This window comes from Chenopodium quinoa, unplaced genomic scaffold (assembly GCF_001683475.1).
Source record: "Chenopodium quinoa cultivar QQ74 unplaced genomic scaffold, ASM168347v1, whole genome shotgun sequence".
Lineage (NCBI taxonomy): Eukaryota > Viridiplantae > Streptophyta > Magnoliopsida > Caryophyllales > Amaranthaceae > Chenopodium > Chenopodium quinoa.
The window spans coordinates 54,508-69,849 of NW_018743858.1; the positions used below are offsets into that span (position 1 = coordinate 54,508).

The following is a 15,342-nucleotide window of genomic DNA, read 5'->3' on the forward strand; positions in this document are numbered from 1 at the left end:
TAATTTCTGAAAAAACTTCACCCAAAACATGAAAAGTGTTTCTTTGTGGGATACCCAAAAGAAACCAAGGGGTATTACTTCTACAACAAATCCGACAACAAAGTGTTTGTTGCTCGTGATGGTGTCTTTTTGGAGAAAGAACACCTTTCCAAAATAACAAGTGGGAGGAAAATCGAACTCGATGAAGTTCAAGAGGACAAGTAACAAAGTCAACCTGACAATCAAAGTGCTTTAGAAGCAGCTAATGACATTGGTCATAGTCAAACCGACAATGCAAATGCTCAACCTATTACTCTGCATAGGTCGCAACGGCCAAGATCTCACCAGACAGATACCTCGGTATTGTCTTAACCGAAGATCAAGACATCCTAGTTATGGATAGAGATGAGCCAACGACAAACAAACAAGCTACGACGAGCCCCGACTCTACAAGATGGCAAGAACCCATGAAATCCGAGATGAACTCCATGTTTGACAATCAAGCTATGACAAACCTATCGGTTGCAAATGGATTTTCAAGTTGAAAACAGACAAAGATGGAAATGTATCTATATACAAAGCTAGATTGGTGGCAAAAGGTTACAGGAAAATTCACGGCGTTGATTATGATGAAACCTTTTCGCCAGTTGCCATGCTTAAGTCCGTCCGGATTATCCTAGTGATTGTTGCATATTACGATTATGAAATATGGCAAATGGATGTCAAAACCGCCTTCCTTAATGGGATTTTGGAAGAAACTGTGTATATGAGACAGCCAGAAGGTTTTGTTGATCTAAGCAATGCTCGGAAGGTATGCAAGCTTAAGAAATCCATTTATGGACTAAAGTAGGCAAGCAAAAGTTGGAATCTGCAATTCAATGAAGCCATTAGTAAGTTTGGTTTTATCAAGAATCCAAATGAGTCTTGTGTTTACAAGAAGGTCAGTGGGAGTGACATCGCGTTCCTCGTCTTATATGTCGATGACGTATTACTCATTGGAAACATCATTAAACTATTAAAGTCCGTAAAGGGCTAGCTTGGAAAGTGTTTTTCAATGAAGGACTTGGGAGAGGTATAGTACATATTGGGCATCAAGATCTATAGGGATAGATCTAAAAGGATGATTGGATTAAGCCAAAGTACTTATATTGATAAGGTACTGAAACGATTCAACATGGAAGGGGCCAAGAGAGGGCACCTACCCATGTCACATGGCATAACTCTCAGTAAGAAGCAGTGTCCACAGACACCTAATGAGCGAGAGAGGATGAATCAGATTCCATATGCTTTGCTTATTGGATCAATCATGTATGCCATGATATGTACTAGGCCGAATGTATCGTATGCCTTGAGTGCTACGAGCCGATACCAATCAGACCTAGGAAAGGCGCATTGGACTGGGGCCAAGAATATCCTAATGTACCTGAAAAAGGACCAAGGATAAGTTCCTGGTCTATGGTGGTAGTAATGATTTGGTTGTTGAAGGTTATACTGACGTAAGCTTCTTGACAGAGACGACTCCAAGTCGCAGTCAGGGGACATATTCTGCCTAAATAGAGGAGCGTTTAGTTGGAAGAGTTCTAAGCAAAGCACCATTGCAGATTCTACAATTGAAGGCGAAACTAGACAGCTTCGGAAGTAGCTAAGGAGGCAGTTTGGATTCGTAAGTTCATTAGTGAACTTGATGTTGTACCCTCCATCAAGGGTCCAATAAACCTTTATTATGATAACAATAGAGCTATTACTAAGGCCAAGGAGCCAAGAAAGGTCAAACATGTCAAGCGGCGATTTCACATGATAAGGGAATGGAAGTACGAGGGTGAAATCAAAATTTGAAAGATTGGAACGGACGACAATGTAGCCGATCTATTGACTAAACATTTGCCTCAAGTGAAGCACAACAAGCACGTTAAGGCAATGGGAATCAAGCATGTTGGAAATTGGCTTTGATTTCCCTGTATATGTGTTTTAATTAAACTTGATGTCTTAATGTAAAACACTATGTTGAACCATTCGGTTTTGGAGCATTAAATTTTCCGCAAATTTATTATTACTCCATTTCTATTTAATTGTGGTTTAGAATTAAATAATGAGTCCATTCGATTTCTGAGAATATTTAAAATAGGGTATCAAGACCATGTCTTTGATAAAGAAACACCTGTTAAGTGAACACTGAATATTTCAATCGAAAATTATCCCTAATCAAGGTCATTTACGATTGACGATTAATGACCACTTAAGATTAGTGTGTATATGATTTATATCACTGTTTCTTGTGCTACGAGGACATGATTGTCATAAATCATTTGCACAGGTACTGGTTTAGAACCTTTTTCCTCGACCATGAGTATTGTAAGTTCTCTTGTTTAAGTACTAGTCGTTTTGATGTCGTCAAACGTCTATCGTAAATGGGGATTATAACGGCAACACTCGGGCGACTATTAGGTCCTCTTAGTAAGGGAAGCTAACAATGCAAGATTGGGAATGTCCCCCTATTAACAATAGGGAATATGTCTTTGTTGTTTACAATGCCTCTCGAAGAGCGAGACTGTGAAAATGCATGGTCGTGCTCAGATGGATTTTAGAAATCATCTGCTTAATGACAGTCGAACTCGGAAGTAGAGAAACACTTCTAGATGTAATAAGGATGACGAAGAATCTTACCTTATAGTTCATGAAGAGACATTAAGCGACATAGGAAAAGGGCTATACACTAATTGCACACTTCTCCGGAAGGACAAGTGGGAGATTGAAAGGAATGGTGTCCTTCCAACAAGTGTATTATTCTAATAGAGGGTTCAGAATTATTAGAAAGCTAATTTTTCAGTGAGGTCAAGTGATTGGAATGCCTAGGTGGAGGCCGCTTCCGATCAGTAATATTAATGTATAATTAATGTTACGGCTTAATTTTGACTGAACCCTTCGGGTCGCACCCCAATCAAATAACCAATCCGAGACGACGAATCAATCCAAAGGATTAGACGAGTCATTAGGGTATTACGAACAAAGACGTCGGATGTCGAGCTTAGAGCGTCGAAACTAAGCGTCGCTAGTCGAGTCAAGTTTAAAATTCGACAAGACGGGAAATCAAGCAAGATACAAGTTATAGCTAGGCTATAGCCTCACATTGGCCTAGCCATGCTAGTGCTAGGCTAGCCTAAGCTACCAAGCACATCGCAAAGCATGCCGCAAGCCTAGAATGCTAGCACGGCTAGTGCTTCTGGCCGCAAGCATGCTAGCATGCAAATGTGACGGGCCACGCACCCAGCCGCAAGCTATGCAAGAAGTGCACTCGCACAACACAAGCATCGGAATAGCGTGCTATGCGTGATGGGTTGTGCCTGCATGCTAGCATAGCAGCACCAAGCTGCACACGCATCGCATCCTTGCAGCGTGCTGTGAGTGCATGTGTCTACTATGCGTGCTTGCTAGCGAAGCAGCACCAAGCAGCAGCGCTTGGCCACGCCACTCGCACAACAGCACGCACCAAGCAGTAGTGCATGCATGTGTTGGTTGGCTGTGTGCTGGCTAGTTGGGCTGCCCAGCCTTGGTGCTAGGCGCCAGCTTGCAGCCTTGGCAAGCAAGGCAGGCTGCCAGCCAGCCATGTGGCGTGGTCAACTCGGTCAAGTGAGGGGACCATTTGCTTGGTGTTTGGCTTGGGGAGCAAGGTGTTTTAGTCCCCCCCTTTGGTGGTCCTCACCAACCTTCTCCCTCCATGTGACACTTGGAGCTTGTTGATTGCCTTGCATTTTATTTGTTTTTTATTAAAATAAAATTGAGGAAAAATGTAAATCTCCCACATTAATGGGAGAAGGAATATCAAGTCTCCATTCCCTATAAATACCCAAGTTTTGGGTTTGGGAAAAATTACTTGAGTTGAACTCAATAAGGCATCTCCTTATAAGTGAGAAAACCTTTAAGTTCATAATACTCTAGTATTTTTTTGTCTAGCCTCGACTAACCTTTGGGATTAAGACCGCTCGGGTCGAGTCGAGGGTGTGAGCCGTAGGAGGCCGTCACACTTGCAAGGTTAAGCTTTCAAGTAAGAGCTCGGGATCGAGCGAAGCATGCGTTGAGGGTAAGAATGTCTTTTCTCCTTCTCTTTCTTATGTTGTTAATTATGTGATTGCATGTTTAGTTGCTTTAATTAGTGGGCGGGTTCCTCTTTCGCGTAGTGTCGGACACTATGAAACCCAACAGCGGTATCGGATCCCGGTAGCTCCAACCACCCGGAAACGGCGCCAATGCTGACGCCGACACTAATGCCGATACTGACGCAACGCCACGCCTTACACTCCTCCCTCAGAATCTCCAACCAGACTCGTTAAATCCCTTCCCCGTTCCTAATCCTAACCTCCCCCATTTCCCCCGCCACGTTTCCAGCCCCTCCCTTTCTCCTGTCCTTTTTTGAACCCCATCCCCTTCCTTCCCCACGCCTTGATTTTGGCCTCCATCCCCTTCCCACGCCTCAATTTTTACCCCCTCCCCTTCCATAACCTTGATTTCGGTAATGGTTGATTGGTTGTGGTGGTTTAATGGCAACATAAGAGGGTAGGGGAGGGTTGGCAAACGACACGAGGGAATTGGATTCTGGTCCCGGTGGGATTGGCGGTTCTGGGCCTCGTCTAGGCCGATGGTATGGGCGGCCGGGCAGGGAGGTGGCTGGGGTCGTGGTGGGCTAGGGTTTGGTTTAAATTTTAGGTTTTTTTTTTTTGTGAGAAAAAAATAAGTTAAAAATAATTAACTAATGTCAATTACTAATTATCATTTCTTAAAACAAAATTAACATTAAAACTTATTTTTTGAATAATCACTTGGTGACACGTTGAAATTAAACTTAATAAAAAAAAATTACCTACTTAACCAGTTACAGCATATGGGATATAAAGGTCGGATTATTTGAAAATAACCCAAAGGTGGGATTATTTTGGACGGACTCCCCAAATGTGGGATTTTACCGGACAATTTTTCCTAATAAATATATAAAGTTGTACGATTAATCAAAGTCACACGATATAATAAAACTTAAGCGGTTCGATTAGCTAGCAGGGGATCGCCGGACGAGATATGACATTCCAACTTTTCGTAAGGGTGGTGCACGTAGGTAACAAATAACCATTATTGACACATATGATTTATTTGGATAGATAAAAAGTATATATTAATGATATGTTTTAAAAGTTAGCATATAGATAAAAAAAAATTATCTTAAAATTTAATAAACAACCCGGACATTGCACGGGGCATGAAACTAGTAACTAATATATAAAGCTAAACTTTTAGTCAGTTCACGAGACAACGACACTTGGCATTCCAACATTCCGCGAAGTGTCGCGCCACATAGACAACAATTAATTATTAATATGACACGTAGGATTTATTTGAATATATTTTTAGTAGAATAGGATAAAAAAAGTTGGATAAATTTAGTAGAATAAAAAAAGTTTTTTTAGTGTTTTGTTTTCAATAAAATTTGTATCATTTGGTAGGATAAAAAAGTTATTTTAGAGTTTTATTTTCAATAAAATTTTTAATTTAGAATTTTATTTTCAATAAAAATACCAATATTCCTATACAAATGACAGATATAGAGGTACAAAACGAAAAATTAAAAATCAAAGAGACTTGTTATTATATATAATCGTTCTCTTAAGTCTTAACATGCGACCAACCTTTCCTTAGATGTTCAGAGAAAATGAAAAGAGATCACAACTTTAGACAACAGTTCTTTTTGGTTGTACATTATTAATGTTAATTTTTGTAGATTGTCAAGTAATTATTAATCCATAAAATACCCATAAACGGACAAGCTAAGTATGATTGTCAAGTAAAATCCATGAGTAGAAAATTCAAATAACATATAAATTTTAGATAAAAACTTTTATTTTAAAATTCAATAAACAACTCGTGCATCGCACGGGCACAAAACTAGTTAATCAATAACTTTATACTAAAAGCGAAAATATAGATGACATGTTTCGTCTCCTGGTTAAAAATTTTCCCTCCATTTTGCCCTTTGTTTTTGGGTCAAAACTTCATGAAAAGTATTTAAAGCTTATAATAGTCTCTTTCCACTTCCGTAATTATATTTTTCCATATACTCTCAAATGTATTTTTACATATATTTTATGTTAAGTAATACTTCTTCCATTCTAGTAATATTGCACCAAACTGGACTTTTGCACTACTCATCACGTTTGTTTGACCACATATCATGATTTATACGTAAACTGAAATATAGTTATGTGGGGTCTTGTTAGATTCGTCTTGTAAAATATTTTCACAATATCAACTTTATATAATTTTTACTCTTATATAATCATAGATATTTAACATGTAAAATGTGTTTTGAAATGCGTAATTTCATCCTTATTGCAATATTTGTGAAACAGATGAAGTATATTTTTAAAATGAGCATAAATAAGTAGTATATTAGGATAACATTATTATCCAAGATTTCTATAAATTAAAATATTATCATTCTATTATTCTCTTTGCTACAACTTTAATAATTTATTTGGCAATAAAGTTTATTTCAATTAAAAAAGAAAAATCATTTTATAACATCATAACATATACGAATGTATTATGTAACTTATTGTTCTACTCATAATAATTAATTAATAATAAGAACAACAACAACATTGTGATTATAATATCCCACTACTTATAAACTATAATAAAAAAACCCTACTACTCACTAATTTACAAAAATCTTATGAGAATATTGATACAACATTGTGTCAACTGAATCAATAAAATAGGGATGGGATATGGTATATAACATGAGTTCTAAATAATCAATACTCCCTAAATGTCTTTCATATTTATAAGTTTTAACGTGAATAACCTTTACATCATTGTCCAAAAGAAGAAGGAAGGAACACTTGAAAAAAAAAAACCTTGATGTTGGTAAATGAAATAAATTTTCTTCCTGGAGGCGTATGTACCAAGCATGGTACATCCAGCCTTTTAATTTTATTTTTTTTAAACAAAAAGCGGAATGAACATATAGTTGTTTTGTAAAGAACATATAACTGTTTTATAGAGAACATCCAGCTTTATGTTCTTTTTGTATATCTAAAGAATATCCGTAATATTAATAAAGTACATGATGTAATGATCATTATTGATATTCACCCATCATAATATAAACAAAAAAAATTCAAAGAACATTTTACAATAAATAATGAACATTATATCACAAATAAAAGTACATTATACTGATAATCAAATAATATGGAGATAAAGAACATTATTTAACAGTATGTTCTTTTCACTCTAGGTATATGGTCATTACATTTTAATAACATGCTCTTTTCACTATAACTATATATATGTTCATTACATTTCTATAATATGTTCTTCCGATTTTTTTTTTTTAAATGAAATGTATGTACCATGCGCATGGTACAAACGCCTCCATAAACCAGGCATAGGTCGGTATAGGTAAATAAATTCAATTTATTTCGTTTAGTTTATAAATATAATCCTTTTTAAATATATATAATTGTTAACATAACTTTATAATTCGTTATATAGTTTAGAAAAATCCGTGTGTGGCATGGTACTTTAGCTAGTATTCCATTGAAGCTTCAACCTTCCTTCCACCAACACCTCCCACCTTCCTTCCACAGACACCACCAATTTCACCATGCCGACACCATCTGCATCGCCTCCTCCTTCCACCGACACCTCCCACCTTCCTTCCAATGACACCACCAATTCCACCATGCCGACACCATCTGCATCGCCTCCTCCTTCCATCGACACCATCTGCATCGTCTCCACCTTTCACCGAAACCATCATTTATCTTCTACCACTCACTTTCTACCGATGACATCACGGCAGCGAACGACATTTCTATGTTAAAAGGGTGAAATTAAGGGCTTGGTTAACCTGAAGGGGAGGGGTACTATCCTCCTCCATTAACGCTACCCTTGGAGCTTCAATTTCTGTTGTAAAAAAATTCAAAAATTTCCATTTATATAAAAATAAAAAAGGACTTCGTACCATGCTCACCACCGACGCCTTCTTACTGGTGGTTGCCGACAACAAGGGTGTCACACTATGGTGGTTATGGTCGCTACGTTAGGGCAAAAGGCTTGGTGTTTATGATGGTGGGTTAGCTGATCAACTAAGAGATAGTAATGGTGATGATGATTTGGTAATATATCCTAATCATGCTTAAGATTTTACCAAATTGCCCTAGACTAAATGAGGAAAAACCTGATCTGACTTTATGATTGACAATTTTTGTTAATCTAGTAGATCAACAAGTATTTACTCCTTTATTAAAAATGCTTTTATAAATAGATTAAAGATATAAATATTAAATTAACTCTATCATCTCAAAGAAGAATCAAACTTTTCTTTCTTTTCTTATCTCCATTTAGATGGACCCATATTGATCGAATGAAGCACCACGCCTTTTTGGATAGTAAAGAGTGGGATTAAACTCACTAATCTCTTTGGTGGTAAATTTGAGTGCACTAGATAGGCAGTGTAGGCACTTACTTCATGCAAGTATGCAAATAGAGATAAAGGATAAGAGACCCATTATATTTGTACCCACTACCAAATAAAGTTGAGAAGTTCACATGGAACAGATATGCTGACTATATTGCTATATATGTGTCATATTAACTACAAGGAAGACAAAAGCATTTTGAATATGTCTAAAGGTTGCATTGTTTACACAACACAAATCGTTTTCTGGTACCTAGAAAACTAGATGTCTTTTTCATTGCTATTTGAAGCTTAATATTCTACCCATCTTGAAAATATTGATCTATTTTCTTAATTATTGGTTATGATGTATGAATTTTCTAATCTGATATTCATTTAATTAAGAATGGAAAACAAAGTTTGAATTAATTGATGATATTTAGTTTATGCATAATACACCATAAGAAAATTGTCTTTTCGTAGCAATTATTTCGAAGCGATTATAAATTCGCTACAATATGTATATATGTTTGTGAAATAGTAGAGGAATCCGTATCATTTTACAATCGACATAGTAAACCCATATAAAATCGATACGAAAAACATAATAATAATTATTCACCTTTTTTCTGCACATTTATTAAATTATGGAAAAGCGTATCGTTTACAATCGCCACTACAACCCAAAAATCGATACGAAAAGCCTTTTTTACACTAAATTTTAAAATTTCGTTTGGCAAAGAGAACATAAAATATGTCATGGCTTGTTGGAAAATCAATTAATATTAGAGCTTGAGGTTGCATGTTCGAATCTTGTATAGATCATATGAAGGGATTTTTTTTTTTATTATTATTTTTTTTTATATATATATATTTTGGTAGAAAATGAGTTCAACATTTGTAGCGATTATAATCGCTACAATAATCACCATGATTAAATGTAGTTTTTCGTATCGATTAATGAGAACGACCCCAACGAAAGCGAAAAACACTATTAAAGGCTATAGTAACGGCGGATATTGTATCGAATAATCATTCGATGGGAATTTTTTTTTTTTTTTTTTTTGTGTAGTAATTACAATCAATACAAAATGTTAAAATAATCACTACGAAAAGGTATTTTCTTGTAGTGATATTTTTACTTTTATAGCTCATGGATGCATTTACCATGTTGTTTAGTTCAATATAATCTCTTGTTTTGAGTGTTTCTCTTATGATCACTAACTTATTTTTTCAAATTATCCATGAAGTGGCAAAATCTTCCCCTTATTCCTCTTTGTCAACATGAATAATTTGTATTTGTATTATATTGATTGTCTTTCTAAGCTCAAGTGACCATTGCGTTACATGTTATTTAAATTTTTCAAACTTAATGTATTTTGTCAATGATTTTTATGGGATGAAGCTTATGATTACTAACTATAGTCTCCCATATACCTAATGTAATAATACCCTCCCCTATCCCCTCCTCAGAACAGGTTGATCTGTAAAAGGTTTCGATCCAATAAGATGCTTCTCCTTCCTTACCTACCAAAAACGAGAACGATATAGTTTTCCATGCATATTCTTATTGTAATCCATCTGGAGTCGTTAACCTCTTCCATCCTTTAAATGGATTTCCATTCTTTTTCTTAATTTCATAGTACTTTTGCATTTATAATTTAGGAATATTGAAAACTTAGAGTTTCTAGAAGAAAATACGATGCTTTATTGAGTGTTACTCTATCACAGGTAACCAATTATATAGTACATTAGTACTTCATAAGTTTTGCTTACAATTAGTTGAGAACTTATTTAATATCAAAGAACTAACATTCTACACGAAACAAATAAGTTTTGCTTCCTTGATGCTTCTAAGTCGATTGCTGCCTTTATATGCACGTGACGTGGTTTAATACCATACATTATTATCTTTTGAAAATTCTTCAAATATACTGTATTAGCTGTAGAATATCTTGTACTTTTGAGGGGCATTTTGGGAATTATTTGCTAAAAATAATTAATCTCGAAATAGTTAAGGATTTAAATCGAAAATTAAAGGTGAAATTTTGGGTTAAAGTTAGTCATATTTGCATACTAAAAAGCAATCTGTTGATTCCAATCAGACAAAACACATAATATATTATGCTATGGACTAAAAGCTTTATAAAATATATAGTTGGAAAAAGTAAAACACGGAATATATTTTACTTAGAAGCTAAAAAGTTATTTGGTGTGGACAGTCAATGATTTTGGCACTTTTTGACTTTTACATCAAAATTACTTTCTTTATCCAATACACTCCTATTTATCTTAATATTAAATTTTAAATATCCACTTTGTAGAAAATATAAGAAATGAGATTATTTTTATATGAATGATGATATATTGATATGGCTTACCCTAGCTAATTAACAGGGGTGTTTGAATCTCATGTATGTTGTGTACAAGTGTACCCTGAATATTCTCTATTACACCCTCGTAATTTGTGCAAAGGCAAATATGTGTGGATTGTGGAAAGTCCTACTTGTATATTGTTAAAATACAAGCAGTTTGTAAGTAAACAGTTATGTATATAGAGTATATCTTGACTAAATATTTACCAGAGTTGGTCAAATAGTAGCCAAACATAACCAACTATGAATTTCCAATTAACACCCCATAATTTGCATTAATATATTGTGCTTACCAATTTATCATAATTGAAGGTTACAGCCTACAAAAGCCTCACTAAATTGCATTTCCTTGAGATGACCTTTTATTGAACACTTTAAGCAACCTCAGGCAGGAAAAAAAAAAAAACAAAAGAGAAATAAGAGAAAAATTAACTTGGGTTGGCTAATTAATATTTTACATCAAGCCTATTATAGTACAAGAATTATATACCCTACATTTTATGGCTACAAATGTCACAAGAGTACTAAAACTCCTGAATTTTTCAATATACAATATACTTTGTATTATTGTATATTACACTTCTCGGCTTAGAACTGCTCTTTGCTTTCCTCTATTTTCTTAGCACCATCTTTGCCAACAATGATGCTTACCAATTGACATGGTTCAGCATCTTCAAGCATTTGGACCACACTCCTCATCGTTGGCCTGAGCTCAGGGAGCCTAGCGGTGCAAAGGATCGCAATCTTCAAAATCTTAATCGCGTCTTCCTTCAATGGTGCTATGATGCTTGAATCTATTATGCTCAATACACTTTCCCTGTTCTTTAACTTGCTAGACACCCAACTAACAATGTCCTTGCTGTCTCCGAATTCTGGCTCAATTGGCCTTTTCCCCGTTACTAATTCCATCAGAACCACTCCGAAGCTGTAAACATCACTCTTCTCGTTAACTTTGTATGTGTATCCATACTCTGCACATTAATAAAGCTCCAAGATGTTAATATTTACCAAAACTTGTTTCAACAATTGAGAAAAACATTGACTAACACTCATTTACATACTAAGACTTTCGTTACAATATATGACATGATATCCAATTTTATAGTTTTAACAATAAGCAACATTAAAGGAGACATTATTTTTACTTTAAAGTAAGATTTAAGATTATTCTTTACTATCAATATATAGTATATGTTAACTTACATGACCAATGTACACCTAACCAAGTCAACTATATGCATAAAGCTAATTAGAATGCCTTAATAATTTTGAAACGAGTGTATAAAATATACCTGGTGCAATGTAACCGTGAGTTCCTGCAATCACATGAGTTGAATCACAATTTGTGTTCACTTGAGGAATCTTCGCAAGCCCGAAATCTGCAATCCTAGGCTTCAAAAACTCATCCAACAATATATTGCTAGACTTAACATCTCGGTGAATCACTGGTTTGTCATACCCATGGTGAAGGTATTCAAGCCCTTTCGCAGCACCCAAAGCAATTTCATACCGACTTTGCCAATCTAACGCTAGCTTCTTATTACTATGCAGCCTATCCCACAAGCTCCCATTAGGCATGTACTCGTATACCAACAAACTCGAGTCTTCACTAGTAATACTACAATATAACTTCACCACATTGATATGCCTTATTGAACTTAATGTTTTGACTTCCATATCAAACTCCTTGATCTTTCTACTACTCCCATATTTCTTGTCTAGCATTGGAGTGCTTGGGCGGAGCTTCTTCCCATCCTCGGAAAAATCGAAATTCCATATGTGCTTAACTGCCAACTCCTTCCCGTCTTTAAGACCAACCTTGTAAACACTCCCACACCCTCCTTTCCCTATCAAATTCTCGGGCTTGATTGAATCAAGTATCTCCTCTTCAGTGAAGGTAAGCAAATGGTACGACTTCATGTTCCACAAATAATCGTCCTTTAATGAGAAGGAACGCTCCTTATCCTTCCCGACACCACTTAACTTTGTGTACAAGTAACAACCACTTAAAGCAACCAAGATGGCTAATCCAAGAACTAGGCATATTACAAAAGTACGATAGTCTCGGGACCTCGATGAACATTGCCTAAAGGTCTCAAAATCCGAACTACAAAGGTAGTTATTACCCTTAAAACTCTCTCTAAACGCCCCAATCGAGAGAGATTTCGGTATAGGACCGGATAACTTATTGTAAGACAAATCAAGACTACTAAGCTTAAGAGATGACAGGGTATTCGGAATTAGACCAGATAACTCATTTTTTGACAAATTCAAGGAATTCAAAGTAGGCAAAGAACCTAAATTCACAGGAATTCTACCAGAAAATGAATTTTGTGCTAAATTTACATCAGTAAGATGAAGGCATTCTCCAAGAGAAACAGGGATATTACCAGAAAACTGATTCTTCTGTAAGTAAAGATTATTTAACATCTTAAGCTTACCAATACTTTCAGGTACCTCTCCTTTGAGCTTATTGTTACTCAAATCGAGCAACAGCAACGACGAAGCGCCAGCGATTTCTGCCGGAATATCTCCTGATAATTCATTGTTGGCAGCATAAATTTGCACCAGATTTTCTGCTTTAGCAATATCCGAGGTGATTGAACCTCGGAGCTTATTGTCAGCAATATCTATTATATTTACATTAGGCAGACCCCAAATTCCGGCGGGAACATCTCCAGTGAGCAAGTTGTCGCTGACTCGGAACCGAGTCAACGTCGTACAGTTGGCATAAATTGCCGGAATTACGCCGGAAAATTTATTTTCCAAAATCAGAAGCTTTGTCATAGTCCCTTTTTTACACATATCAGGGGGGATCGGACCTGAAAGCGAATTCGTCGAAACATCAATGAAATCGAACTCCGTCCACGACCCGAGCTTCTGTGGAAGTCCTCCGGTGAGTCTGTTACTATACAGAGACAAGTTCACCAAATTCTTAAAGTCTCCAAACTCCGCCGGAACCTCGCCGGAAAATTCATTCTGGTATAATTGAATCCAAACAAGCTGATTCAAGTACTTGAGCTCAGACAAATCCCCTCCTATGCTATTGTTAGAAGCATCAAACCTCTTCAAATTCGTAAGATTTCGAAAACCGACAGGGATAACTCCGGTCAGGTAATTGTTGTACATCTCAAGCTGCCATAATTTCTTAAGCTTGGATATCTCAGTTGGGATTGACCCGCTTAAAAGATTATCAGATAATTCAAGATTACTCAACTCAGACAAGTTTCCGATTTCAGGTGGAATTGACCCAGATATACTTGAATTTGTCAGGTAGAGCAAATTCAAATTCTTCAACTCTGTAACTTGTTTGGGAAACGTTGATTCATCGAATGGGTTGTCGCCGAGGCTGAGATGAATAAGGCCGGTCATATTCGAGAGACAATTCCAGGGGAATTTCCCTGAAAACCCGCTTAAATTTAGGTATAAGTACTCTAACCGATGTAAAGATGAAATGTTCGGGAATGAACCAGAAAACTGGTTGTTACCCAAGTCTAAGTATCGAAGCTCAGTACAGTTTCTGATATCAGACGAGATTGTACCGAAAAGAGAATTGAACCCAAAAGCGAGTTTTTGGAGGGAAGAGAGGGAGCAGATGGCATTGAAAGGGAGGGTACCGGATAATCTCTGTTTCGAGAGTTCGATAGTGATTACGTTACGAGCGGTGTTGCAGGAAACACCGGTGAAATTGCAAGTTGGGTTGGAAGGGATCCAAGTGGAGAAGAGTTTGGGGTTGGAGGATTGGAGGGAGGATTTGAGAGTGAGGAGAGTGTCGAGCTCGTCCGACGAGGCGGAGTTGGAAAAACAGAGGACGAGAAAGAGGAGGAAGAGGAGAGGGGTGAAGGGTGGTTCCGGTGGCATGATTGGAGGTGGGAGTGGGGGGGTGGACGGTGGGAAAAAATGGGAGAGTTTGTTAGGATGGGGTGTGTAGAGTAAGTAGAAATGAGAAGCAAAGTGTGACAACAACTGATTTTTGAAGACGGGAGAAAAAACAAAGGATAGTGGCGGGTGTGTTCACACGTGCTCTAAATAATACTTCCTCGTTCTTTTTTACTTGATCCACTTTGACTTTTACACTATATACTAGTTTTCCTTTGGCCGTCTTTTGTGAATTATTTGCAAGGAAAAACATATTTATGTGGGATATTGTTAGAATCGTCACAATAGGTACTATCATAATATATAACTTTTACAATTTTTACTTATGGAAAATTGAATTTATTAATGACTAAAGTTTTGCATTGGTAAGTGTGATAAATGAAACAAATCAAGTAAAAAAGAACATATGAAGTATACGGTACTAAATGTCTATACTCCCTCCGTCCCTTATCTACATGTCTACTTTCCTTTTTTAAGGTTTTAAAACTACATGTCTATTTCTATTTAAACAATGTACTTTTTAACAATATTCTCTCTTTTTGGTGAGTTGTCATTATTATTATTATTATTAATTTTTATTTTTTATTTTTTATTTTTTTTTTTGTACTTTTGACATCATTTTCCAGCACTTTCTCTCTTTATGTCTTCAATAATTATCAA

At 36.2% G+C, this 15,342-nt stretch overlaps 1 protein-coding gene across 1 annotated transcript; it reads right to left on the minus strand.

Moving 5' to 3' along the window:
• Positions 1-11,051: 11,051 nt before the first annotated feature.
• LOC110686354 (receptor-like protein kinase HAIKU2) lies at positions 11,052-14,776 on the minus strand. Its single transcript, XM_021862946.1, has 2 exons — positions 12,096-14,776; positions 11,052-11,774 (listed from the first exon to the last, which is right to left on the minus strand). Exons 1-2 carry the CDS (start codon positions 14,662-14,664, stop codon positions 11,392-11,394), a joined length of 2,952 nt encoding a protein of 983 aa, XP_021718638.1. The 5' UTR covers positions 14,665-14,776; the 3' UTR covers positions 11,052-11,391.
• Positions 14,777-15,342: the final 566 nt, after the last annotated feature.

What these genes read in the sequence shown, in the direction of transcription:
- LOC110686354 (XM_021862946.1), bottom strand. Translation starts at nt 14,664, where the DNA reads ATGCCACCGGAACCACCCTTCACCCCTCTCCTCTTCCTCCTCTTTCTC. An exon ending in TCACGGTTACATTGCACCAG is followed by an intron (nt 11,775 to 12,095) that starts GTATATTTTATA and finishes ATTAATGTGCAG; the next exon opens with AGTATGGATACACATACAAA.